The 25,738-nt window shown below is 44.0% G+C and overlaps 1 protein-coding gene across 1 annotated transcript in view; it reads left to right on the top strand.

Annotated features, from left to right (window-relative positions):
* ADGB (androglobin) overlaps positions 1 to 25,738 on the top strand; it is a 1,363,241-nt gene that overhangs the window by 1,200,805 nt on the left and 136,698 nt on the right. The window contains exons 32-33 of the mRNA XM_086927423.1: positions 929 to 1,262; positions 16,382 to 16,481. Coding sequence (XP_086783549.1) covers positions 929 to 1,262; positions 16,382 to 16,481 — 434 coding nt within the window. The remainder of the gene's footprint in view (positions 1 to 928; positions 1,263 to 16,381; positions 16,482 to 25,738) is intronic.

The raw sequence follows: 25,738 nt of genomic DNA on the forward strand, positions 1-25,738 counted from the left end.
CATAGAGCATGCAACTCTTGTAGTACCCTTAATAAATGAGTAGAAAATCAAACACCTCTGTGATAGAGACTGCGTCCAGGAGGGTCATTCTTTTACATCTTGTGGGAATGTCAAAGAATCAAACAATATTGGAAAGTTGTAATAGTTTGTATGACAAAAGTAGTAGGAATGGAATTAACCTTGGACCCGAAGTGCTGTATCTTAAATGTATGGGATGACTCCGACCTGGACCAGACAAAGAAGACCTGGGTTAGCTTAGGATTTGTGGTAATGAAACGCAACTTTGTGCGTAATTGGGGGACATCTGAACTGCCAACTCAGAGGGAATGGTCGCAAGACATGGATTGGTGTATGGTGCCTGAAAAGGCAGTGTATATTAGCGGGGGTTGTCCCAAGAAATGGGGTAACATTTGGGACAAGTGGAATAAATGCAGAGGGTACCCCTGCACACCACCCCTGGAAGAGAATGCCTGATCCAGCCTCGGCCCCTCCAAAAGTGGATAGAGTTAGAGACGGAACGAAGTACAAGACTGTAATGATGAAAAATGCAAAATGTGGTATTATCTTCTTCTGCTTGATGTCAACAATAAAAAGATGTTAAAAGAAATAATGACTTGCGATTTGGTAATTGCAATTAGCAATTAGGTGTTTTCTATCGCAAAAATAGGAGATTGCTAATTATTTGGTATGGTGTGATTCTTTGTACATCGAGTACCCTTTTTAGCGATCGCAAACCAGTTTGTGAATTGTTAGCAACTCACTATTTTTGTATATCAAGTCCTTTGTTCCTAAGGGCCTGTGCTGGGTTGGAAATAGGTGGACAAGTGACATTTTGAATTAATGGACTGATAAACAACTGTATTTTATCCTTACTGTGTTTCTGTGTATAAGATGGCTAACACGTTCTATTTAAATGCATGTTTCATAGGCAGAACAATCTCGCTTGCATTTTATCAACACGTACATGGCCAGTCTTTTGCCAAAGGATCAAACCGAAACAGAGAAGCCGCCATCTACAGCTGGGGAGCAGGGTCAAATCGAAACTGAGCAGCCTCCAGGTGCAGCTAGCTCAAAGGATCAAATCACAACTGAGCCGCCTCCAAGTGCACCTGGGTCAAAAGTTCAAGTCAAAACTGAGCGGCCTCCAAGTGCACCTGGGTCAAAGGTTCAAGTCAAAGCTGATCGGCCTCCAAGTGCAACTGGAGTAAAGGATCACATTGAAGCTCAACGACCTCCAAGTGCAGCTGGAACAGAGGAAACAGGTATAGACATAATTTTAAAGTTCACAGTAGATCCAGCGTGGTACATACACACAGCTCAAAGTGTTTCTCAGACAAATAGTCTTGTATGAGTTATGTAAGCTTTTTGTGGTTGCTGTAGCTTTTAAAATAATTGTGTCAAAAGTGTAGTTGATAGTGAATGTCCGTTAGAAGATGAGCAGTGTTGGGGTTTACATGAAATAACCTGCAAAATGTCTTACCACGATCTGACATACAAAATTCCTTGCACAAATAATATCTTCATCTAGGTCCCTATTGATATAATTTCCAATTTCCAATTGGGATACCTTCATTTCCACTGCTAATGATTTATTTTCTTAGCAAAGGCATTGTAAAATCAAGTTTAATTTAAAAACATGGGCATGTTTACTTTGTGCATTACTTTGTTATTTACCCTTCAAATAAAAACAATAAATCTCAGTTATCAAGTTATGGCAACTGTGAGTCCTGAAATGTTCCGCAGTTTCTTCTCTCCGTCTATTGTGGATAAAAACATTTTGAACAATAACGCACTGAAAGATAATTAGAATTCATTGACAATCATAATCCACATTTCAAAATGTTATTTCAAGATGGCGTCTGCGCACCAGTCATAAAATAAAACTTCTTGTAACTTCAATACAGTGCTTGATTTCTTCAAACAACAGTTACTATTAATTTTATAGAAAAATCAATTTACACAGCCATCAACATTACCATAAAGGATAATTCCTTTAAATTCTGTAAACAAGATACAGCAAGGCAGAAAGACCTGTAAAGCCAAAGCTGGGAAGACAATCATGGATAACGAAGGCCATAAACGAAGATGGTGGAGCACTTTCAAGAACTGGTAAACCACCCTATGGCATAGTCTCCACCAGACATACAGCCAGCTGACAAAGACTTGTCAATCAACAGCAGCAGACCGACCAATAAATGAATATGGCAAGCCATCAAACATTAGAGAAATGGGAAGGCAGCAGGACCTGACAGCACTCCTGCGGAGGCATGGAAAGCAGACATTGAAACATACATAGACATTCTCTACCCCTAGTTTGGAATGATCTGGGAAGAGGAAAAGGTGCCATCAGGCTGAAAGGAAGGATATCTCATCAAGGTCCCCAAGAAAGGTGACCTGAGTAACTGCACAAGAAACAGAGGGATAACTTTTCTATCAACCCCAGGCAAAGTGTTCAACAGAGTTATTCTGAACAGAAAGAAGGAACAAGACGATGCTCAGATGCAAGTCCAGCAAGCTGGCATCCGTAGATAGATCCTGCACAGAACAGATTGCAACACTGCGTATGATCAGTGAGAAGTTTATGGAATGGAACTCCTCCCTGTAAGTCAACTTCATTGTACTATGAGAAAGCATTTAACAGTGTGAACAGAGAAACTCTTTGGAAACTCCTCTGCCACTACAGTATTCCAAATAAACTTGTAAGAATCATCAGGAACTCGTATGAGGGAATGAACTGCAAGATAGTCCATGGAGGACAACCACAAAAGCATTCCAAGTGAGGACCAGATTCCACCTGGGTTATTTGCTCTCTACTTTTCTATTCCTGCTGGCATCAACTGAATCATGAAGACATCCACAGGGAGGAGACGAAATGGGATCCAGTGGACACCTTGGATGCATCTTGATGCCCTGGCTATTCTCCCCCATACCATCTGCAGAAGCAAGAGAAAACTGACATCTTGGCAGCCACATCAGCACAACAAGGCCCGAACATCCACAACGGGACACACAGGTCCTGAAAGCCAACACTGCCAGCACAATTGCATAACGCTTGCAGGCCTTGCACAGGAAGACGTTGAGGCCCTCACTTCCTGGGCAGTGTTGTAGACAAGCAGGACAGCCAGGCATCAATGTCAAGGAAACAAATTGGCAAAGAAAGGGCTACTTTCAGTTAGCCAAAGAACATCTGGAGCTCCAAGGACCTAATGCTGCAAATCAAGATCAAGTGTTTTAGCATCAATGTAAAATCAGGCTCTCTGGTTGGAGCAGAAACCTGGAGGACAACAGTGACCACCAACAACAAAGTCCCAACCTTCATAAACACCAGTCTGAGGAAAGTCCTCCAAATCCACTGGCCACATGCCATCAGCAACAATGATGCAAGCCCACACCAAACAGCACCAGGCAATCCCTCCTCTGGATCCCTCAAGGGTAAAGAAAAAGAGGAAGGCTTAGAAATACATGGCGCTGAGGCCTCAAGGCTGACTTCAAGGAGATGGATTACACCTGAAGTCAGATTGAAAGAAAAGCCCAGGACAGAGATGGCTTTTTGATGACCTATACCCCTAGAGGGGTAGTAGGCATAAGTAAGGAAGAAAGTAAGAGGCATAGTATCAAGAAACTGCGTTAAAATGATTGCAGCTAAAGCGGCAGTATACTGCCGCTAAAGCTGCGATAATGGGCTTGATAATATGCCCTTGTGAATTCCCATAGAAGCCCATGTTCTTGTGTGAACATGGGCTTATATGGGAATTCTCAACAGCATATTATCAAGCCCATTATCGTCGCTTTAGCAGCAGTTTCCTGCCGCTAAGCGACATTTCTCCAGTTATGTCAGGGCAGGAACGCCCACTTTACATCTCATTAGAGATGCAAAGATGGGCGTTGGGGGATAGAGCTATAATGCAAGGATTCATGCGATAGCGTGACCTTGCTGATAAGGCGATAAAATTATCGCCGCTTTCAGTCTGAAAAAGGATGCTAAAGCGGCGATAATTTTATCTCCGTGGCTTGATGATATGCCCCGGAGCTCCTCTCGTTCCTTTGTGCTGGCTTGGCAGTTAGTGTAATTCCATTTTTCTCCTTACCATAAATTCCTAGATAACTGTATGTGTATGTTTCTTTAATTAAGCTCCCCTTTTTCATTTTAAGAAATATTCCATCCTGCAGCTGTACTTAGTGGCATTTTGTTTCCCAGATGGGTGTCATTCACACATTCTTGCTGGGCTGCAGAAATATAATGAAAGTTACCACAGGAGGTAGGAAAGTGACAGATACAGTATGGATACAACCCAGGCGAAGGTTGAGATGCATATATTTTCTAGAAATCCGCCTTGTGGCATATTCACTCGAATTCTCTGTTCTTGAGTGAATGAGACCTTTGATAAATGTCAAACTGTCAGCAAGGTGATTTCTAGTGTCTTCCCGATCCTTGTATGCTGTTAGTGTATCCTGATACCCCCGGCTGTGTGCATTGCCACCTCACACAGTAGCACCAGTCTCATTTAAGCCCTTGGATAGTGAATGTATATTTAGTGCAAGTACAAGGGTGGTGATGATAGAAAAAGTGTGATAGCAGGGTGGAAGGCAGAAGTCAGGAGCGATGAAAAGAGATGCTGCTCTAACACAAGGGGAATGGCCATCTGCCACAATGACAAGTGGCAAGTGAGAGAACATTGTTGTAGGGAAACAGACCACGACTATACAATCATCTGTGACAAATAAGCTACAAACAGTACATGCAGTAAAAATCCAGCAGAGAGTAGTAAGGAGAGATGTAAACTGGGAAATAGGCCTGGGGAATGTACACCCACATGCATCATTGCACCCGTTTGCGATTCCTAAATTGCGAAAATTAGGGAATCACAATTTAGAAATCGCAAACGGCAATGCATGAATAACTCGCAAACATTTTTGCGATTTCTTAATTTTCCTTAATTGCGATTCACATTTTGCGAATCGCAATTAAGGAAACCTTCCCATTGATTCCTATGGGCCAAAAGGCCCATAGGAATCAATGGGAAGGCATTAACATTTTGCGAATTTCATTTTGCGAATAGCAATTTGTTAATGCATTTCAAGGGTGCTGAGGGGGGTCCAAAGGACCCCCCCCCTGCACCCTTGAAATGTTTTGTAGATGCAAGTTTCACACACACATGTCCAAAGGACATGTGTGTGTGTAACATGACACTTTCAAAAATGCATTTTTGAGCATTTTTGAAAGATTTCGCAAATTAACGCGAGGTTCAACCTCGTGTTAATTTGCTCCCCCTATTTGCGAATTCGCAATTTTTAAAAAAATTCATGCATTGCATTTAAGGAATCGCAAAAATGCGACTCCTTAAATGCAATCGCATTTTTAGAAATGGCAAAAAAAATTGATTTTTACACAATTGTTTCATGCATCCCAAAAAGTGATTTTGGCATGGCAAACGGCCGAATTTTGCAATTCGACCCGTTTGCGATTCCAAAATCGCTTGATGCATGTGGCTGGTAGTCCTTTTGCTGAAAGTCAGTTTCCCCAATTGCACCTTCTAGGTAATAACATAAAATGGTGGTGTTGTGCGCAGATAAAGAGAAGGAAGGCTTCTTGTTCTGTAAAGTCTGACAGGAATATCAACAAGCATCATAACCACAGAAATGTGGAGCCTCAGTCAGGGAGGGCATGAAAATTAAGGTTACCCTAGGGGTGGCAGGATTAAAGAAGGATCTGAAACAATTAGAACAGTTCACATGATCTAAATACATGAAGTTCAGGCTTTAGAAAATGCAAATATAGATAATAGGTCTGGCAAAGTGCTCACAGAAAGGACTAAGCGTCACATGTACAAAAGGTATAATAGGTCTCAAATAGAGATCTGGCAACCAACCAGAAAGCAACGCCATGTTACCTTAAAAATACTCCATTGCAATGTCTCCGGAATACAGAATGAATTATGGAGTCTTGCATCATTTCATTCTCTAAAACAGACCTCAGAAAGCAGTTAGGAGCATGAAGCAGTTTATATCCCAAGCAAATTATATTGGCCAGAGCCTAGGCAAAAGCCCGGCTATACCAAGTTTTAATCTAGGTAGTTGTACTGGAAAAGCCAATTTTAGTGTACAAAATGTTCTATAAATCTTCCCGTTGCAAATGTTTAAAAATGACCAAGTTCCGATTGGAGTATGTTCTAGAGCATGTATTAATTAGGGGGAATTTTGATTTCATAAATTTGGATAAAATAATCAAAGTGTCGTCTCCCCATTAACAATAACATTGCTGCAGGGAACTAGCTTGAACCAGAGCTTTATTGCTTAGATTTTTAAAGGGCAATGAGTCTTTTAAACTACTAGTAAAGGTTCTACCTAGATAGGAGTACTTATGTACTACATCCTTGGGATGGTTTAGAGACTTTCTTTCCAACAGGTCTTTCAGAGTCTCCACCCCCCTTACATCTCTAAGGAGCATAACATTGGACAGGGAGTGCCGCAAGGCTCTTCCCTGAGCCCTACCCTGTTCAATGTCTATGTCCGCCCCCTGGCAGAGGTGGCTAGAAAGAACGGACTAGCACTGGTATCCTATGCTGATGATACCCAGTTGGTGGTGGCTCTTAACGACAACAGTGGTCTGGAGGCTCATCACTTCAAACAGACACTTACGGACATCACCAACTGGATGACGGCGAACTTCCTCCAACTGAACGCCGGGAAAACAGAGATACTGCTCCTGGGGAAAAACACCTTGTCCTGGGGAGACAACTGGTGGCCTGATGTTCTAGGCCAACCTCCCAAGCCAAAGGAATGCGTCAAAAATCTGGGAGTCTGGGTGGACTCTGCACTAAAGTTCACTCACCACACAAAAAAAGTGGCTGCCACTTGCTTCGGCATTTTACGTAACATCAGACGTATTTTGAAGTTCTTTGACTGCCGCACCCGCCAGCTAATTGTTCAGGCGACCATTCTTTCTAGACTGGACTATGCCAGCTCTCTCTTACTGGGGGCAAACCTTGCCGAAACCACCAGACTGCAGAGAGTCCAGAATGCGGCAGCCAGGGCCCTGGTAGGTCTCCTTCGCCATTCCTCGGTATCCGGGGCCTTGAAAAAATTGCACTGGCTCCCGGTAGGTAAAGGGATCCAGTTTAAGGCACTGTGTTTAGCCTTTAAAATCCTTAAAACTGCTTCCGCCCCAATGCTGTGCCCCCTTCTGTCAGAGTACACTCAGAGGAGGTCGCTCGGCTCAGAGGGAAAACACCTCGCGATTATCCCCCGTACCAGACTGGCCAGAGTAGGCGGCCGTTCTTTTAGCTTCCTAGCTGCCAAGCTATGGAATAGCCTTCCCGAAGCGATCCGTGGTATACAGGACCTTTTAGCCTTCAGAAAAGCCGTCAAAACTCATCTCTTCCAATAATTCTTTCATCTCTCTGTGCCTCCTACCCTCTGCAATCTGTCTGCTTGCAGCGCCGGGACGCCCCTTTGCTGGGGCAGCCGCGCGCTATACAAATCTCTATAACATTAACATTAACATCCAGCCTTTCTCTACCCAGGTACCAGGGGCATAGCAGGGATCTTTTCTTCCCCCTGAAAACCAAGATTTTTGTCTTTGTTAAATTAATTTTTAAAATGTGCTTCTGTGCATAACTGTGCAATACACTCAGGCTTGTTCGGAGACCCTTTAGCAATCTAGTCAAATACAATGCTATAATCCACATATGAAAGGTTGTGCAACTGTTTGGAACCACCTTTTGGGGTAGAAAATCTGTAAGGTAGCGAGGTATCTCTACATTTTAAAATAGGGATAGAGGATAAAAGACTCTTGGCACCACTCAGCAACATTTTGCACCATGTAGAAGAATGAAGGGGCACTACCACACGAAGTAAACCATAGGAATACCTAAAGTTACCAGCTTTAGCCATAGGGTCAGTTTATCAATGGAATCAAATGCAATAGAAAAGCCAATAAAATCTGCGTATAACTATGTCCTATTTTTTATAACGTACTTGTCCAATACAAACTGCGGAACTGTAATTGTCCAGGACTGACTGAGTTCCCTGAAGCCATATTGTTCTAGGGAAATAATGTTTCCTTCCTTTTCACAGTTCTCCAAATGACTAAATATGCTAATTGCAAACGTTTTCCCCACCGCATCAAGAAGTACAATTTGACCGTAATTTCCCGGGATGTGTCTACTTATTTTCTTATGCAGGGGGACAATAATGCTTTCTCTCCACGATTTTGGCAGATGACTGGAGATAAAACAGAGTTTGAACACAGGCACCAGCACTTTAGCCCACGGTTCGGGGTTGTTTTTTAGCACCACATTTAGAACTTCATTTGTTCTCATTGCCGCAGAAGATCTAGCCCTTCGAATATATCCTGAAAACCGGTCAAAAGATGGGAACTGTACAAATTCAGGAGGTAAAGGCAACACCTTGAGAGAATTGGCAACCTTATTTGTTTTTTACAGTTGCTTGAGATAGTCAGACAAGGTTTCCAATGTTATCTCACTTGCTGATAAGCCTTTTGTCAGGCCGGAATTAAAGACAATGATACGCCAAAAAACCTTGGAATTTTTTCTAGAGAGACATCTAAAGCAAGTCCTGCTGTCTATGTTTTAGGGACATTCTGTAATTTTTCCTTTTCCCTGTCAAGGATTTTCTAATCTTTTTGCGAAAAAAAGCATATACTATATGCAAGTTGACTTATTAATTTCTATCGATAGTTATCTTTCCATGTCATCCTTTAATGCACCTCTTTGTCAAGATCTCCTTTTGTCTTCTTTTTTACATGCCTAACTACTTAAGCTATTAAAGATTCATAATCGAAAGTCAAATCGCCCTGCCATGTCTCGTTCTGGAAAAATGAAAATGCTGCAGCCATTTAATTGACCTTAGCCACATTTTCTGTTCCAAGATAAGTTCCCAGTATTAGAATGAATCTCCTCAATATATCCAATGGACCTATCACTTACACCTTTGGAAGACAATTTTAGCAAGGAGAGGAAAAGAGCATGGTCACTGTGAGGAGTTTATCTTTCATAGAAATGTGATATCAGATGAAAGATTGCATGGTAGCTAATCATAAAATCAACATTAGAAAAACTAGAAGGACCATGTCTGGTTACTTTTGCTGGGATATCAGGATCTTTTTATCAATTTAAAGGGATTGTTCCTAGCAACGTAATTTCTTCCAGAAAAAGGGCACCATGCCTATTAATCCTGATATTTCTTGGAGAAAGGGGCCTCCGGTATATTCCAGCTCTCTTCTAGTTCAGAATACCGATGAAGATCCCACAAAGTGTTAGATATTTTTGCATTAGAATCCCTTGTGATTAGAAGATGGGGATTGTTCCTGTATCTCATATTTATTTTATTTTTTATTTACCAGAGTTTTATATAGCTCAAGCTTGACCCCAATCGGGTATCAGAGCGCTTTACATAGCACCAGTTGCATTACATGAGGACACATTCATTTTTGTTAGGCACGGGGAGATAAAGGGCCATATGTATGAAGATTCCCATTTGCGATTCGGAATCTGCGATTTTTACAGAATCGCAGAATCTGAATTGCAAATCGGAATGTATCAACATAATCGCAAATATTTAGCGATTCGGATAAAATCACTAAATATTTGCGATAAAGACAATTGCGATTCCTTAAATGTGAAAAATCGTATTCTCGCGATTCCTTAACGGGAAAAATCGCTAAATTGCTATTTTTCAGAAATCAGCCAATCGCAATCTTGATGCAGTTTGATGACATCACCATCCAGGAAGTGACTGACTACCCATGCTACAACAGTATTGTTTGTGAGAGTGGGAGAGTGAGGATTGCTACTGAGGAGCCATGGCTGAGAGTGGGAACAAGGAATTGCCTGGAATCCAGCAGGAGCAGCAGGAAGGAGACACTTCTAGAAAGAGAAAGATGAAGTTCTCAGGAGCTGAACTGGAAACACTCATTACAGAGATAGTGCCAAACCACGATTTGTTGTTTGGAAAGAAGTCACTCAAGGTGCCTGAGACAAGGAAACAACGCATCTGGGCAGGCATACAGGCTAAAGTCAATGCCCTGGGAGTGCCACACAGGAGTGTGGAGGTACTGCACAAGCGCTGGTACGACCTGCGCCAGCGCTCAAAAGAAAAGTTGGCAGCCAGGCTGGAGCAGTCACAGCTCACCGGTGGAGGGACCTCCAAGGTACCACAACCAACACCGCTTGAGGAACTTGTAGAGGGAACACTGGCTCCAGAGATTGTGGCGGGCGTGTCTGGGCTAGACAACTCCGACCAACCAATTTCCACACCAGGTATGATGCATGCCATCACACCCCAAACCCCCCCCCCCCCCCCCCCCCCCCCGCCGACCCCCCTGCAGCAACCTAGGGATTAGGGGAACCACAGGTCACGCTAGAGCAAGTACACAGGCAGTCACAGCAATGCATTGTGGGAGATGTAGTCACATGAAAAATTAATGTTGTGAGACACACTAGGCAATTTTCACATGTGCAGGTCAGGAAAGGGGAATACAAATAGTAATGTAAGGCTAAACTGTGAAATATTTTATTTTCACATTGCAAATTAGTAAAGTAAATTAATGTGTGCTGTTCTATCCACAGCACCTGCAACTAAAAAGCCCACAGGCAGTGGAAGAGAGACAAAACCTTCAGACTCTGGAGACGCAGGGCAGGAGCAGGAAACAGACGGGGAGGACAGCCCTGTCATTCCACCAAAGAGACCCAGGAGGAAGATTGTGAGGCCATTGGCAGTCATGGAGGATGATGAAGAGGACACCAATAACAATGTGCAGTCTGATGCAATAGGTTCACAGCAGGAGTCAAGGCCACAACACAGCCAAGGGCCACAGGGCACAGGCAGGCATAGACCCCGCACTGCCAGCAGCTCCGTTGATCAGCAGGAAAACTCTGTTTTCGCAGGGCTGGAATTGAACATGCTCCAGGTGCAGCGCCAAAAGCCAAACACATGAAGGCATTACAGCGTGAGATGAGGGCAGGGCTCAGGGGCATACGGGAAGAAATGAGGGGTGCTGTGCAAGTGCTACGTGAGGAGTTGCGTGCCGAACGTGCTGCTAGGCGCAGAGAGCTGGGCCGATTGGAAAGGTACACGCACGCAATCAACCGCCTGACCTCATCAACCAATATTCTGTCCAGGCGCACCATTGCAACACAGTGTGAGTTCTCTCACGGCATATAGGACATCGCCACTGTTGTTGTGCAGTCCACATCTGCTACTGGATAGCTTCTGTCTTTATTCATGATGGCTCTTCTGTGCTGTAAGATTATTTTTTGGCCTGGGAGTGTAGTACTACTGCAATGCTCTTTACCTTGGCATGAGCGCTAAACTTCTCCATCGCCTGCAGGTTATCCAGAACGCGGTAGCAAGATTTGTTGTCAACGCCCCCAGACGCTCCTCCGGGACCAGGATCAGGAGAAACCTTCACTGGCTTCCGGTGCATGCCAGAATCAAATTCAAAATCCTGACCATCACCCACTAGGCCCTTCACGGCGCTGGTGCTGAGGGCATCAGAACTTTAGTGTCGTCCTATACCCCAGGCAGGACACTACGCTCCTCCGGTCAGTATCTGTTGTCCATTCCTCGAGTTGCCAAGGCTAGATGGGGTGGTAAGGCATTCTCCACACTTGCCCCCAGACTCTGGAATGAGCTCCCCTTGGAACTCAGGGGCCAGGACTCCCTGCTGCTCTTCAGAAAGGGCCTCAAAACCCTGCTCTTCACTGAAGCCTACTCTTAGACTTTTCTTTTCCCCTTTCCATTTTAGTACCTGGCTATTATATTCCATCTTCTGCGCCTTGACGCCTTTGGGCAAAGTTGCGCTTATATAAATCGCCAATCAAATCAAATCACATATTCTTTCATACATGGACATTTTAAAATATACACCACAAAGCTTGTCTTACATGATAAATATCCTCGTATCCAAGCCTTACATTTGGAACACTTTCAAAACCTTCTTTCTGTCTAAGCCATGTTTGTTGACATACCTCTCCCAAATAATCACTTTTAAGTAGGTAATCTCGTAATGACTTCGATTTCCTCTGTTGTCTCTGGATTCTTTTTTATTTCCTGTATCACTACTGGGATCTTCTATGATAAAGTGCCAGTGCTTTTGTAAAATCTGTCTTTTTATGATTGATTTTGTATGTTGTTATAAACCTGTGTGTACTGGTTTTTCCTTTATTTTTATATGTTGTTTTTGAGGGTTAAAATAGTACTTCTCTATTTAAATTCCTAGCATTCTGTGATGCTGTTTCTAAGGTAGAGATAGAATATGCTCCACAAAGTTTAAATGTAGGTCATTGGTATTTAATTCACAAATAAATTGATCTACTTCCATCTCTGTGCCCTGCCACAGCATGAAGACGTCGTTAATGAATCTTGACCACATCAAAATCTTTTCAGACCAATGTTCCAGTTTCGGGCCCCTGAGCAGCTGCTCCTCCCACCAGCCAATATGGGAACTAGCATAACTGGGGCGAAGCAGGTCCCCTTCGCAGTTCCATGTTCTTGCTGGAACATTTCATTCCCAAACAAAAAGATATTTCTGGTGAGGCACCACTCCAACATTTCCAATATCATTTGATTGTGGGTCGCAAATCTCATAGGTTTTATTCTCAAGAAATGTTTTGTTGCTTTCATATACACACACACACGTATATATATATAAGGGAGTGAGAAAATTAAAACTCAAAAAATTATACTCAATGAAACAAAAACAACAGTCTAGTGAAGACTCCGACAATTCTCTCATGGCACCGACACCTTTGGAATCCAACATAGAACTCGAACTAGAGGAACTCTGGAATCAAGATAATGCTCCGGCTGGAACACAAAACCCCTTGATTACCAATAATCCAAACAAAGGTGCAGGTTTGACATATATCAAACCCAAATCAAAATATTGCCCTATTATGCTTCATGATGCCATAGACACTTTCCACGAAGTCATTACCAAACAAATAAAAAATTTAAATAAAAAAATAGGAACTAGTACAAGCATCCAAAAACATCGCAATCAGGATCATAAGTATTTCCAATTGATGAAAAAATTAAGTAACAACAAAGAAGTCATAATCCGAAACAGTGATAAAGGAGGAAATATAGTCCTTTGGGCCCATGACGAATATATGAAGGAGGCCATGAGCCAATTAAATGATAGACAATGTTATTCACGATCTGATGTTGGCAAACTGAAAGAAATGTATCAAGCCTATTACAAGAAATTATCAGGCTGGCGTAACAAACGACTCATAAGTGAGAATGAGTACAAATACTTAAAAAATGACAATCCAACTGTACCCACGATATATTTCATACCCAAAATACACAAGGACTGTAAAAAACCACCAGGACGTCCTATAATCAGTGCCAGGAATAGCCTCCTAGAAAAAACATCAGTATATGTGGACTTTTTCCTCAAGGATTACATAAAATCACTACCATCCTACGTAAGGGACACAAGTGACATCTTAAACAAAATAAAGAACTTTCAATGGAACTCTGAATATATCATGATGGCAATAGATGTATCTTCGCTATACACCAGAATAGTACATGAAGATGGCATCCAAGCGGTGGAATATTTCTTAAAGGACAGAGAGCCAATTTATACACAACATAATGAGATGTTGGTGGCAATGATACAATTTTGTTTACATAACAACATATTCATGTTCAATCACCTTTTATATTGTCAAATACAGGGAGTAGCCATGGGGGCCAGCTTCTCCCCGAGTTATGCTTGCCTGCATATGGGCAAATGGGAGAAGCTGGTCCTTGGTGGAATACATGGATATACAATGTCAACTAATGTCAAGTTGTGGCTGAGATTTATAGATGACCTGTTTGTAATTTGGCATGGGACTAAAGTGGAAGCAGAAATGTTTTTGGTTAAACTTTCTAACAATGATCTCAATTTGAGATTTACTGCAGACATTAGCAACTCCAGGGTCAGTTTCCTAGATACTGAAGTATATATAGATAACAACACTTTACAAACCACTCTATACCGCAAAAAAAACTGCAGGAAACTCGTTGTTGCATGCTTCTAGTTCACACCCATGCCACTTAGTGAATAGCATTCCCTATGGAGAAATGCTAAGGATAAAAAGGGTATGCAGCACACAGGAAGAATTACACCAGGCCCAAACACTGAGTAAACAATGTTTCTTAGCCAGAGGCTACTCCAGACAAATGATTGACAAGGCCATTGCCAAAACAACATCAATAGCTAGGGATACCTTATTGGTAAGCAAGAAAGACAGGGAACAGAATAAATATCATGGAAATGAAGAGGACAACAATTTTGGCCTCATAGTAGGATACAGTAAACAACATAAAGCAATACACAAAATCATTCAGGAGGAATGGCCCGTACTAGTCAGTGACCCTGTACTAGGACCCCTGCTACCGCAGAGGGTGTCCATTACATATAGTAGAGCTCCCTCAATGAGAAATTGCCTAGTTGTATCCGACCCGGAAATTATCAGCAAACCAGTTTGGTATCAGAATCTGAAAGGCTTTAAGAAATGTACATCATGCAAAGCCTGTACACATGGGACCAATACTAAAACATACCTCAGTCCATTCAAAACTAAATCATATACTATCAATAAAATGTTAAATTGTAAGACTGAATTCTCAGTATATGTGCTTACTTGCCCATGTGGATTAATCTATGTAGGTTCCACCAAACTTCAAGCACACGTTCGAATACTCCAGCATCTCCGAGCTATAGCAAATACAGACAATACATATCCGGTGGCCCGACATTTTAAGGCATGCCACGGATCGAATAATAAAGGATTGTCTTACTATCTTATTGATGCAATCCCTCCCAACAGACGAGGAGGTGATAGGGAGAATAAATTAAGGAAGCTGGAGACCAGATACATTTTATTGTTAGATTATAAACATCCTAATGGATTGAACCTCACAGAAAATTTATATACTTGTCTGGTATAGGAAATCCCGAGGTAATGTTCCCTGAATCATAAACTAGATTACCAGTTGAAAATCAAATATATATGCACTATCTTGCACCTTTTACAAAACATAAAAAACATACACAGTAAATCTGAAAACTTGATTATGTTGTAAATATTTTACATATTTATATCAAGAATTTTTTATACAAATGATTTTAAATATTTGTATATATCTTAGGATGTCTTTTAACATTATTTATAGATCAGATCAAGTATAAATGTTTTGAATTTAAGGAAGAAAATAACTCTGGTATCTATATATCTAGTATTTACTGAGATAAGAACTTATTAATTGATGTGGTACAGGTGGATGAATAACTTCATGATATTGATGTTGAATGCTGCTATTTAATGGAATCATACAAATCACTAGTAATGAATATGTGGAATATAACAACATAGATAAGAGCAGAAATTCAAAATTAATTTGGTTTTGAAAAACATAATGAGATCAACTGTAATGATTTTATCATCACTTGCACATTTAAGCACTTTAAATATGGTTGTCACTAAAAGAAAAAAAGACAGAACATATACAATATCATGCAATTGTTTTAGGGCTAATGTATTTTACAGGGATTTTTTCTAAGCAAATATTGATCTTACATTTTGCTTTTAAAAACTGGTTGATTTAAATATAAATTGTATTTAACAAGTATTTATACATCTACCGACAGCCCAACGTGCACAAAATGCAATATAGAAGTATATACGGAGTGTTTTGTCTATTTCTATAGTGAGTTGAACTCACGTGATTCACTGATTCATGCACTGTCACTTTAAAAATGCCTTCTGGGTAAATACAAACTGTCGAGTGAACAAGCGGCGTTCGCGCTCCGAAACGCGTCTCAGACACTTGGGCAAATAAAAATTTAACGAGCACGAAACCTGGGTCCGTGTCCTGTTTGACTGCATCGCGTGAACTTAGACGTGGCGGCTGCACAGGATTTGCAATATATATATATATGAACAAGGCTCCGTTGAGCCGAAACGTCTGTGACACTTTCTGCTGAATAAAAAGTTTGTTACACCTCGAGGTCCGTGTCCGGTGTCCTATTTGCCGGCTGAGGAAGCAGCGTGTGCTTGAGCGATACGGAGTTCATAATATATATATTTATATACACACACATATATATATATTCCCTAAAGATATACCTTATATTGAAACTTCTCCTACACTGATTCATAATTGAGTCTGCACTCAGTACAGTAATGTGTACCACATCTGTACAAATGTCCAGTGTGGTTGAACCTCACCTCTGCTGAGAATACATTTACCTTCATGTTCCTTGTTTAACCACCATTAAGTAAATAATTCAACAAATGCAGGAACGGCAAACAGACTTATCATGTACTCTGAAGTAAAAAGGCTTATGTTTTTTTCACAGTTACTCCTTCAGTTACATCTGGAGAGCAGTCAATAACAGCACCGGCCCCTGCAGCACAACCTACAACATGGCCACCCCTGGATCTTACACCATACTTTAGGTAAGTTGTGATCTTTCCAATTTATATCTGGATATTTAAAGAGGTTTCCTCTTAGAGAACTGCCACTGTAACCAGCCACAGTTATTGACTATTATCCGATTATCGTCTGACAAAAATACCAGTTGCAACTCTGTGTTTCTTCTAACAAGAACGTTATTTATATGCTAGACTCTGAAAATCCTGGTTATGTCCATTTTCCATATGAAATGTATATTCCAGTCATTATTTTGCTACAACAAAATATGAGTTTTTATTTGTTGGATATTTCTGTTGTGTTTTTCCTTTGGGTAAGTCTGAGTGTACATTAATAGGTGGTTGTAAGTTATGCATTGTGTGTTCCCTATTACTATAAATTGACATATTGTGTGTAAGTCCTTGTTTCTAAAGACACTTGTTCAGGTAGGGGGACCACTTTAAGTGGTTGGTAGAGGTAGGCAAAGTGCATTTCGCAATGTAAGCACATACTTTCGTCCTTATCGGATAAAAGTGTAGGTTGTTTACGTTCATCTATTTTAAAACAATGTGAAAAGCACTTATGGGGCTGCATTACACATGCAGCACAATTTCCTTCATTGGGCCAGGTGCACCTTTAAATTGGTGCATCAGGCACAATAAAGGAAAATACACCGCATTATGGGAAATGCACTGCCCTCAGGGCAGCCACTAACCCGTATTGCCCTGGGAGCAGTGCATTCACATGAAATACGGAGCGGCTGCTTTAAAGCATCTCCGTATTTCACTGTGGAGGAGGCAACCCGCCTACACCGTTAAAAGATAATGGAGATCCCCTTGCAGGTGGGTCCAGTCCTTGACTGCACCCCCCTACAACGAGATGTCTGGGTGGTCCGTAGGACCCCTTTCCCCCCTCCAGAGAGCTGCTATCAGGGGGTTACTGACAGTGCCCCACCTTTTAGGTGACACACAATTAGTGCTCCTCCTGAAGGCTTCTTTGCTCTGCGTCGGTAATATGGTGCAGGGGGTATATGAATTCCCTCATTTGCATGGGGGACACCCCATGCAAGTGAGGAATCACCCCCTTGGTTTAGTGCACCAGCGCTATTGGTATTACAGGAGGGACCGCACAAGCGTCTGCGGCCCCCATCTGTAATACCAAAGTGCCCTGGGTGTGTGCAAAGTGAGCGCAAACCTCGGTTGCACCCCTAGGGCACTTTATTTAATACTGCCCCTGTTTGGCGAAAACATTCCTCCCCGTAGCACAGAGGGTCCAAGACCTCATATAGCATCCTCCACCAGCTTTAGGGAAATATCACCTACTTTATTTCTGATATCTTCAGCTACACAGACCTCACTCCTCACCTTTTGTATTCAAAACACCTCTTTTATATTTTGCATTCTTTCTTGCATAATCTCATGTTGCTTTGAGCAAAAATATACATATATTTAGGAATTTTACCTCTGATGGAGATTAAGTTCCTCAGCATTTTGGAGTACATAAAGTATCACTCCTGTAATACTCCATTACGTACTTCTATATGCCTTTGTAATTTGGGGACAAATCATCTACAATGAGATTAAAATGGGAATATTCTGTGAATATTCATATATATTTAGTGCAAATCAAAAGGACTGTACCCTCTTGGCACTTTTGCTAATAGGATGTTGGATGTTTCGTTTCCGATTCACAAACACTTGTAAAAGTATGTAAAAGAGGTCTCTTGTAGTAACTACTCCCCATACTTTTGTGAATCAACACCATTATCTTGAAAATATCCATATTGTAGAATGAGACCCCTGAACCTTTACAACATCCAATCTCAGTGATATACACACAGCAGGATTGGACCCCAAAACCTTTTCAACATACATTCTTAGCAATGGGCTTGATAAATTAGAATGTTTTCACATTTTCTTACTATACATAAAACTCTTTACTTCAAAAATTGAAGCTCTCCTTCACTACAGACATCTTATATTTGTCAAATGAATACTGTTCTTTTCATGGTGACAAGACTAATCATTTTCATTTATTATATAAAGTGCTTCATTTCAGGCATCTGGTTATCCAGCACTTGTTCACTTCTGGGCATACTTAACACAACTAATGGCCATGCCAGCCCTGTGAAGTTCCATAGATGACTACCAGATAATTTCAGAAACAACCGTAATGCATTGATTCCTCTTGATATATCTTATGGGCTCAATCTCTTACCTGGAAATGCATCATTAAGAAAAAAATAAACCTTAAAAAAAGCAGGCCGTGCGCCTGAGGAGATGAAACACGTTTTGGCTGTCTGGATGCCTGAAACTATGCAGTCTTGTGAAGTACTACTCTAGTGGAAAAGCAGGCCCAACTCCACTTGAATGCACTCTTTACATCAAACCGAAAACAAACAAGTTAACCGGTATTGATGATATAATATATTGTGTACCGTCCTCCCCAGCCCGGGAGTATACAAATGATAACACACCACATACAGAGCTCTGTAACAGACATCTTACTCTTCAGCGTACAGCACACACACTGTCTTCTCATTACGTCATAACCATTAATAACCACACCTTAACACCTCCCAGCCAGTTGAGTCATTCCTTTGTTAAATCCGCCCAGAATCACGAAGGTCCTAAGAAACAGGTTGCGCCACTTATGTTTCTTGATGTCTCTTTGGAACCACGCATCGCTGACTTGGTGTAATGGCACCCAAGTGCATAAGCAGTGCTGCTACTCCCGACCCCTTCATTTCACAGGACTGTTTTAGCTTTTATGGGAGTTGACACTAATAAGGAACATATACAGTGTACATTCTTTCCAACAGAACTAACCTTACTGAAAGCACATAATATTGTCTTGTAACTGATACTGTGCATATTGTTTAATTTTTAGAGATTACTCAGCTGCACCTTACGGTTTGGGTAGACGTGCGTTGTGTACATCTAAAAAGGAAGATATAATAAAATATGTTGTTTCACTGATCTTTGAGTTAGAACTTGATTTTCAGGCAGTACAGCTCAGGCACAGCAGGCATGCCTGTTTTTGTTTCTGACCTGTGCAGTCTAAAATAATGTAGTAACTTGGAGAAATATCAGACTCAATTAATTGACTTTACTCACTCCAGGCACATAAAACAGGTGCTCTGGCAGCATCCCATCGTGATACTGCCATGTGTATCACCGTTTATTCAGCATTGTGTTTCAGATGTATGAAGAGGGTTAAGAGACCCTCACAAAGGAGCAGACGTGCTTGCTCTATTCCTGGTCGAGGGAGTGATTATTTTTTCTAGGGCAGTTAAAAAGATAATCAGTTAAATAGGCTGATTTGAATGTGAGTCCCAGAATACTTTAGGGCGGGATTACGTTTTTTTTAACAAGCATTGTAATTTATAAACAACATGGTAGAGGAGCTCTGCTGACAATGCCTGTTACCCACTGAAGCTCCAGGCTGACATGATCGCCACCAAGAAAACCGCTTTAGGATTGGGGATTTAGTACTTTTAACAGTGCAAATGACAGAGCCACCTACTTAATAAACACTAAACCGAGGTGCCACAAAGCAAAACAGGGCACCTTTCAAAAATCAAGGCTCCATCAAAATCTCGATCTCAATTAGGAAAGTTTAACAAAACATCCTCACTAAGAGCCTCTTTATGAGTTGGGTAATGCACTGGGCCAAAATTGCAAGGGCCGCATTTAGAAATGCTGGACAGTAATTGCCTCAAAGTCCCCACCATCCAATTATGAGTTAATCAGGATTAACTTTACAGATCTGTTTTTTTCTCAATTTTTCCTGGTAAATGGTAGTTCTGTGCCAGGGGGCAGACGTGTGCTTGAGGATAGCTGGCGATGTGTTTCTGCTCCCACTTGGTGTCACAGGTTTTATGGTAGGGTACTTCGAAGCCCTGGGACCACAACCTTTTTTCCAGGGATGTGGTTGCTGGTGTTTTGGGTGGGGGCAGCATGTTATAGAGCTGTAGGCTCAAGGGCAGCCATCATAATGGCCATGGGGAGTGCTATCTTCTACCTCTATACCTTTTGTAATGGTGGAGTGAACAATGTCAGCCCAGGCATGTGCCTCTGGCCTGGGGCAGTGCTCTCTCCCTCTGACCTTGTGCGATGCCGGTACCAGCTTTGCTGCTATGGTGGTGGAGGCAGTTGAGTGGCTGGTCTAGAGGTAGTCTGGGGGTCGACAGGGTTGCTGTCTACCTTGCATCTATGTCTTTGGCCTAAGGCACTTGCTGCACAGGGGGCACTTAGGGAGGGATTCCAGGGTGAGGGTTATCAACTACCACTATAATGCTTACATGGGTCTAACCAGGGCCGTACTCTGTCTCTTCCATCTGAAAGAGACTATCAGTTATAGATTCCTTACCTTAGAGTTACCCCCAGGCATTAGACTGGATCTGGAGAATTTTTCTTCAGGAGTACCCCTACGCGTCGGTAGGTGGCGTAAGTCGGCTCCGTGTTTGTCGTCGTGATTGCTGGAATGACGCCGCAGTATCTACTTAGACGCCACCCTTGCATGCTGATGTCAGTTCTTTCTTTTTTTACGCCAGCCAGCGCAGATCCGGAGAGAGCGGTACCCTTAGTCATTTTTGGACTAGTGTTTTTTTACTTTTTATCGACATCTTTTTCGAGTCTTTCGACTCCTGGTGCATGCAGGGATGTGACATCGGCTGACTGGCTTCAAGTCTTGTGACTCTTGTTACAAGCTGATGTCAGTCACGGATCCGCACCTCATGTGCCTTTGGTGCCTTGAGCATGACCACTACCCGAAGTCATGCTCTGACTGTCGGGACATGAACCTGAAGTCTTTGCGGGAATGGTCCTGAAAGCTTCTGGTGGCTCGGCAGTCAGCTCCGCACTGCTCGAGGACCAGGTCGAGAGGGAGGTCGCTGGATCAGTTGTGAAGTCACCACCATCACTCCTCATCTTCGGGTAAGTCGAAGCACAAGAAGAAGGCGAAGAAGCACTGTTGCTCTTCGCCTACTCCCCGCCCGTCGGCCGATGTGACACAGGATGCAGAAGGTCGTCATCCTTCTGCTCAACCCTCGGAGCCTACTGGGATGGGTCCGAGCTTCTTTCCCTTCCCGGGAGCTGAAGCGTCCACTGCCCAACTTAGTGCCTTGTACAAAGCCCTCCACTCCATCTTTGGCAGCCCGACTCTGTTGGTGCGCCTTTCGCCCCGTGGACTCGGCTGGGGGCTCTATGCCTTAGATGCCGGCGGCTCCGACCTCGGCACCGCAGGGCCCCCAGGGATCCTGGCCTGGATTCGGAACGGTGCCAGTCGACCTCACGAGACCTCCTCTGGCATTGATGCCGGTCGAGTCCGTGGCCGGCGTCAACCCCGGCCTCCCCCTTGTCTTGGATACAGAGCCGGACGGGCGTCAAACGGCACAGGTACTTATGTGCCACTGTTCTCCCCTGGCATTCCCTATTGCCCTGAGTGGCAGTCAGAGGAAGGTGAGGATGACTGGGACGGGTCCGTTGACTCTTTGATAGACCAGCTGGAGGAGCCAGACTGGAGAGAGGAGTTGAGGGAAGCCAGTGGTCAGGATATCAGACCTTGGCATGCTTTCTCCCCCTACTGTGGCCATGGAGGAGGGAGCCTCCTATGCTGTGGTGTTGCATAGGGCGGCTGAGGCCTTGATTCTTGAGCTTCCTACGGTGGCAGTCAGGACGAACCTCCTAACTGAGGTGCTTCAGCCGGCAGTGGCCTCTTCGGAGCCCATGCAGCACTTGGTCCAGGCCTAGTACAGGGGCTCCTGTGGATAGGTTGATTGCCCGACACCACCGCCCAGCCCAGGCAACCCCATTTTCCTCTCCCACCACCCTACCCCGAGAGCTTGGTGGTCCAAGCCTCAACATCTAAAGGTCGCGTTCGCTTCTGCTCCCCCAGAGAGAGACTACAAGATGCTGGACAATCTTGGGAAGAAGATGCCAGCTTAGGACTGCAGTAGTGGAACACCACAGGACTCTTGGGCCGTTACACCCTCTCTGTGTGGGATATGGTTGCGCAGGTGCTGCCTCAGTGTCCAGAGGAGGCCCGGATCTCACTCTCCTGTGCAGTTGCAGAGTGGAGAGATGCAGCAAAGCTTGCCATCGGCTGTGTGCTGGCAACCGCCGACACTCTGGGTAGTTCGATTTCTAAGTCAGTAGCTCTAAGACACTATGCCTGGCTGAGATCCACTGGCTTTTCTGAGGATGGCCAATTGACTCTTTTGGACATGCCCTTTGATGGCCGTCATCTGTTTGGCGACAAGGCAGACCATGCCCTTGAGCGTTTTAAGGATTCTAGAGCAACAGCCAGATCCTTAGGCCTCGCAGCCACCTCTCCTCCTGTGCAGTCTGCCTTTCGCCCCTTTCTTGGCTACGGAAGGGGTGCTCCACCACTTTCCACCCAGGGCCACAGGCCGGCGCAAGCTATTTAGCCTCTGCGTGGCCGGTGACGTGGGAACCAGGACCGTGGGTCTGGGGGCCAGCGGGTGGGCCAGTCCACCAGTGTCCCCTATGCAGCATCCTCAAAGCCTTCCTAGTCCAACATTTCAGGGCCAGCAGTTGCCTGTGGGCTGCAGGATCTGCCATCATCTCCCCCACTGGCACATCATCACGTCGGGCAGGTGGGTTTGCAGATAGTCCAAAGGGGCTACTCCCCCCCCTAGAGTCAATCCCTCCCTCCATGCCACCAACACTCCATCACATGTCGGAGGATCATTAGGCCCTTTTCCGTCAGGAAGTTATGGCTCTCTTGGCCAAGGAAGCTATTGAGCGAGTTCCTGTCCCAGAAGTAGGTTGTGATTTTTACTCTCATTACTTCCTGGTGCCCAAGGACAAAGGCCTGCATCCTATCTTGGATCTCAGGTACGTCAACCGCTTCCTCCGGAAGCAGTTCAAAATGTTGAGATTAGCTCAGGTCCTTCTTTCGACCCTGGAGACTGTATGGTAGCACTGGATTTGCAGGATGCTTATCTCCACATCTCTGTTCTGCCAGCCCACAGGCGTTATCTACAGTTCACGGTAGGCCTTGAGCATTTTCAATTTACCATGCTCCCCTTCAGCATTACCAGATCCCCTGGGTGTTCTGTAAAGTGATTGTGATGGTCACAGCTCAGCTGCGCAGATCAGGGGTTCCAGTCTACCCCTATGCCTACGACTGGCTGTTGAAGGCAGGCTCGCCCAAGCTGTCGTCTCCCATCTTCAGACTTCGGCGGAGCTCCTGCATTCCCTGGGGTTCACTCGCTGGGGTTCACTATCACACCTAATTCCCTCCCAGAAGCTCCTTTTCTTTGGAGAAGTTCTGGATACAGCTCAGTTTCGGGCTTAGCCTCCTGAGCAGTGAGTCTGGGATATTTGGGCCATGATACTGATGTTTCAGCCTCTATTCTGGATTTCGGTGAGAATTACTCTGAGGCTGTTGGGCCTCATGGCTTCCTGCATCCCGCTGGTGGATCATGCCAGGTGGCATATGCAGGCCCTGCTGTGGGACCTGAAGGTTCAGTGTGCGTACCATCAGGGGAATCTGTCCTATGTCGTCCAGATCTCGGAGGGCACTTCTGGGATTGGGCGGCCACATGGGGGAGGCAGTGATCAGAGGTCTCTGGCGGAGTCGGGCTCCACATCAACCTTCTGGAGCTCCGGGTGATGTGTATTGCACTGAAAGCATTCCTTCCTTCTGTCAAGGGAAGAGTAGTGCAGGTGTTCATGGACAACCCCACTGCCATGTGGTACTGCTACAAACAGGGTGGGTTGGGGTCATGGACCCTATGTCAAGAGGCTCTCCGCCTCTGGATATGGCTAGAACTTCAGGGCATGTCCCTGGTGGTTCAACACCTGGCAGGTTCCCTGAACACCAGGGCAGACGAACTCAGCCACTGGTGCATGCTGGATCACAAATTGCGTCTTCACCCAGAGGTGGTGCAAGGTCTCTTTTAGCAGTGGGGAGAGCCTTTGTTACATCTATTTGTCACCAAAGAGAACTCGCAATGTTAGCAGTTCTGCGAGTTGGAATTTCAAGGCATCACTTGCTCAGCGATGCTTTTCGTCGCAAGTGGAATTGCGGTCTTCTATATGCCTTTCCACCTATGCCACTTCTGCCTAGAGTGCTGAAAAAGATCAAGCGAGACTGGATCCAAGTCATTTAGGTGACTCCAGATTGGGCACGAAGAGTCTGGTATCCCGAGCTCTTGAACATAGCCATCGATCCTCCAATCCAACTGCCTCTTTGGGAGGATCTTCTGTTGCAGCAACATGGAACGGTCATCCACCCGAACCTGTCCAGCCTCCACCTCCTTGCATGAAGATTGAGTGGCGACAGTTTACAGCTTTTGACCTTCCTCCCGAAGTCTGTAATGTCATCTTGGCAGCCAGGCGTCCCTCGAGCTACAACGGTATATGCCTGTAGATGGAACAAAGATGTGGCATCGTGCACAGCAAAGGCTGTGGATCCCCTTTTTGCCCCTTGTTCAGAGGTTCTACTTTTCATTCTTTCTTTGGCCCAGCAGGGCTCTGCTCTTGGCACTCTTAAAGGCTATTTCAGCCTTTCTTCGTCTTCCTGATCAGCTTCTCTTTTCAAATCCCCTATTGTAAATAGATTTCTTAAGGGCATTTCTCGTCTATTTCCTCCTATTCCTTTCATAATGCCCCACTGGGACTTGAATCTGCTCTTAACTTACACTATGTGTGCTCCTTTCCAGCCCCTACATAATTGTCCTCTTAGATTCTTGACCTTAAAGACTGCTTTTCTGGTTGCCAACACCTCTGCTCGCAGGGTGAGTGAGCTTCAGGCTCTTTCTGCTAAACCTCCTTACATTGCTGTTCATCCGGACTAGGCCGTCCTTTGAACTAGACCTTCTTTTGTTCCCAAAGTGGTTAACTCTTTCCACATAGAACAGACCACCACTTTGCCCACCTTCTTCCCGCCACTGCATCCTTCTAAGGAGGAGGGGAGGCTCCACCGCCTGGATCCAAAACGTGCACTTTCATTTTATCTGGATCGCACAAAACAATTCCGGGTGGATGATCAGCTCTTTGCTGGCTATGTGGGCACCAAGAAAGGTCGGGCAGTGCAAAAATGAACCATCTCACAATGGGTTGTTCCTTGCATTAAAATCTGTTCTTCTTTAGCAAAAAAGGAGCCTCCCGCAGGGTTGCGCACCCATTCTACCAGGGCGACAGCAGCCACTACCGCTTTGGGACGTGAAGCCCCCTCAGTGACATCTGCCAGGCAGCCACTTGGACATCATTGCACGCGTTCACTAAACATTACTGCCTGAATAGCGAAGTCCGGAGAGATGGCTTCTTTGGCC

The sequence above is a fragment of the Lissotriton vulgaris genome, chromosome 6 (assembly GCF_964263255.1).
Source record: "Lissotriton vulgaris chromosome 6, aLisVul1.2, whole genome shotgun sequence".
NCBI lineage: Eukaryota > Metazoa > Chordata > Amphibia > Caudata > Salamandridae > Lissotriton > Lissotriton vulgaris.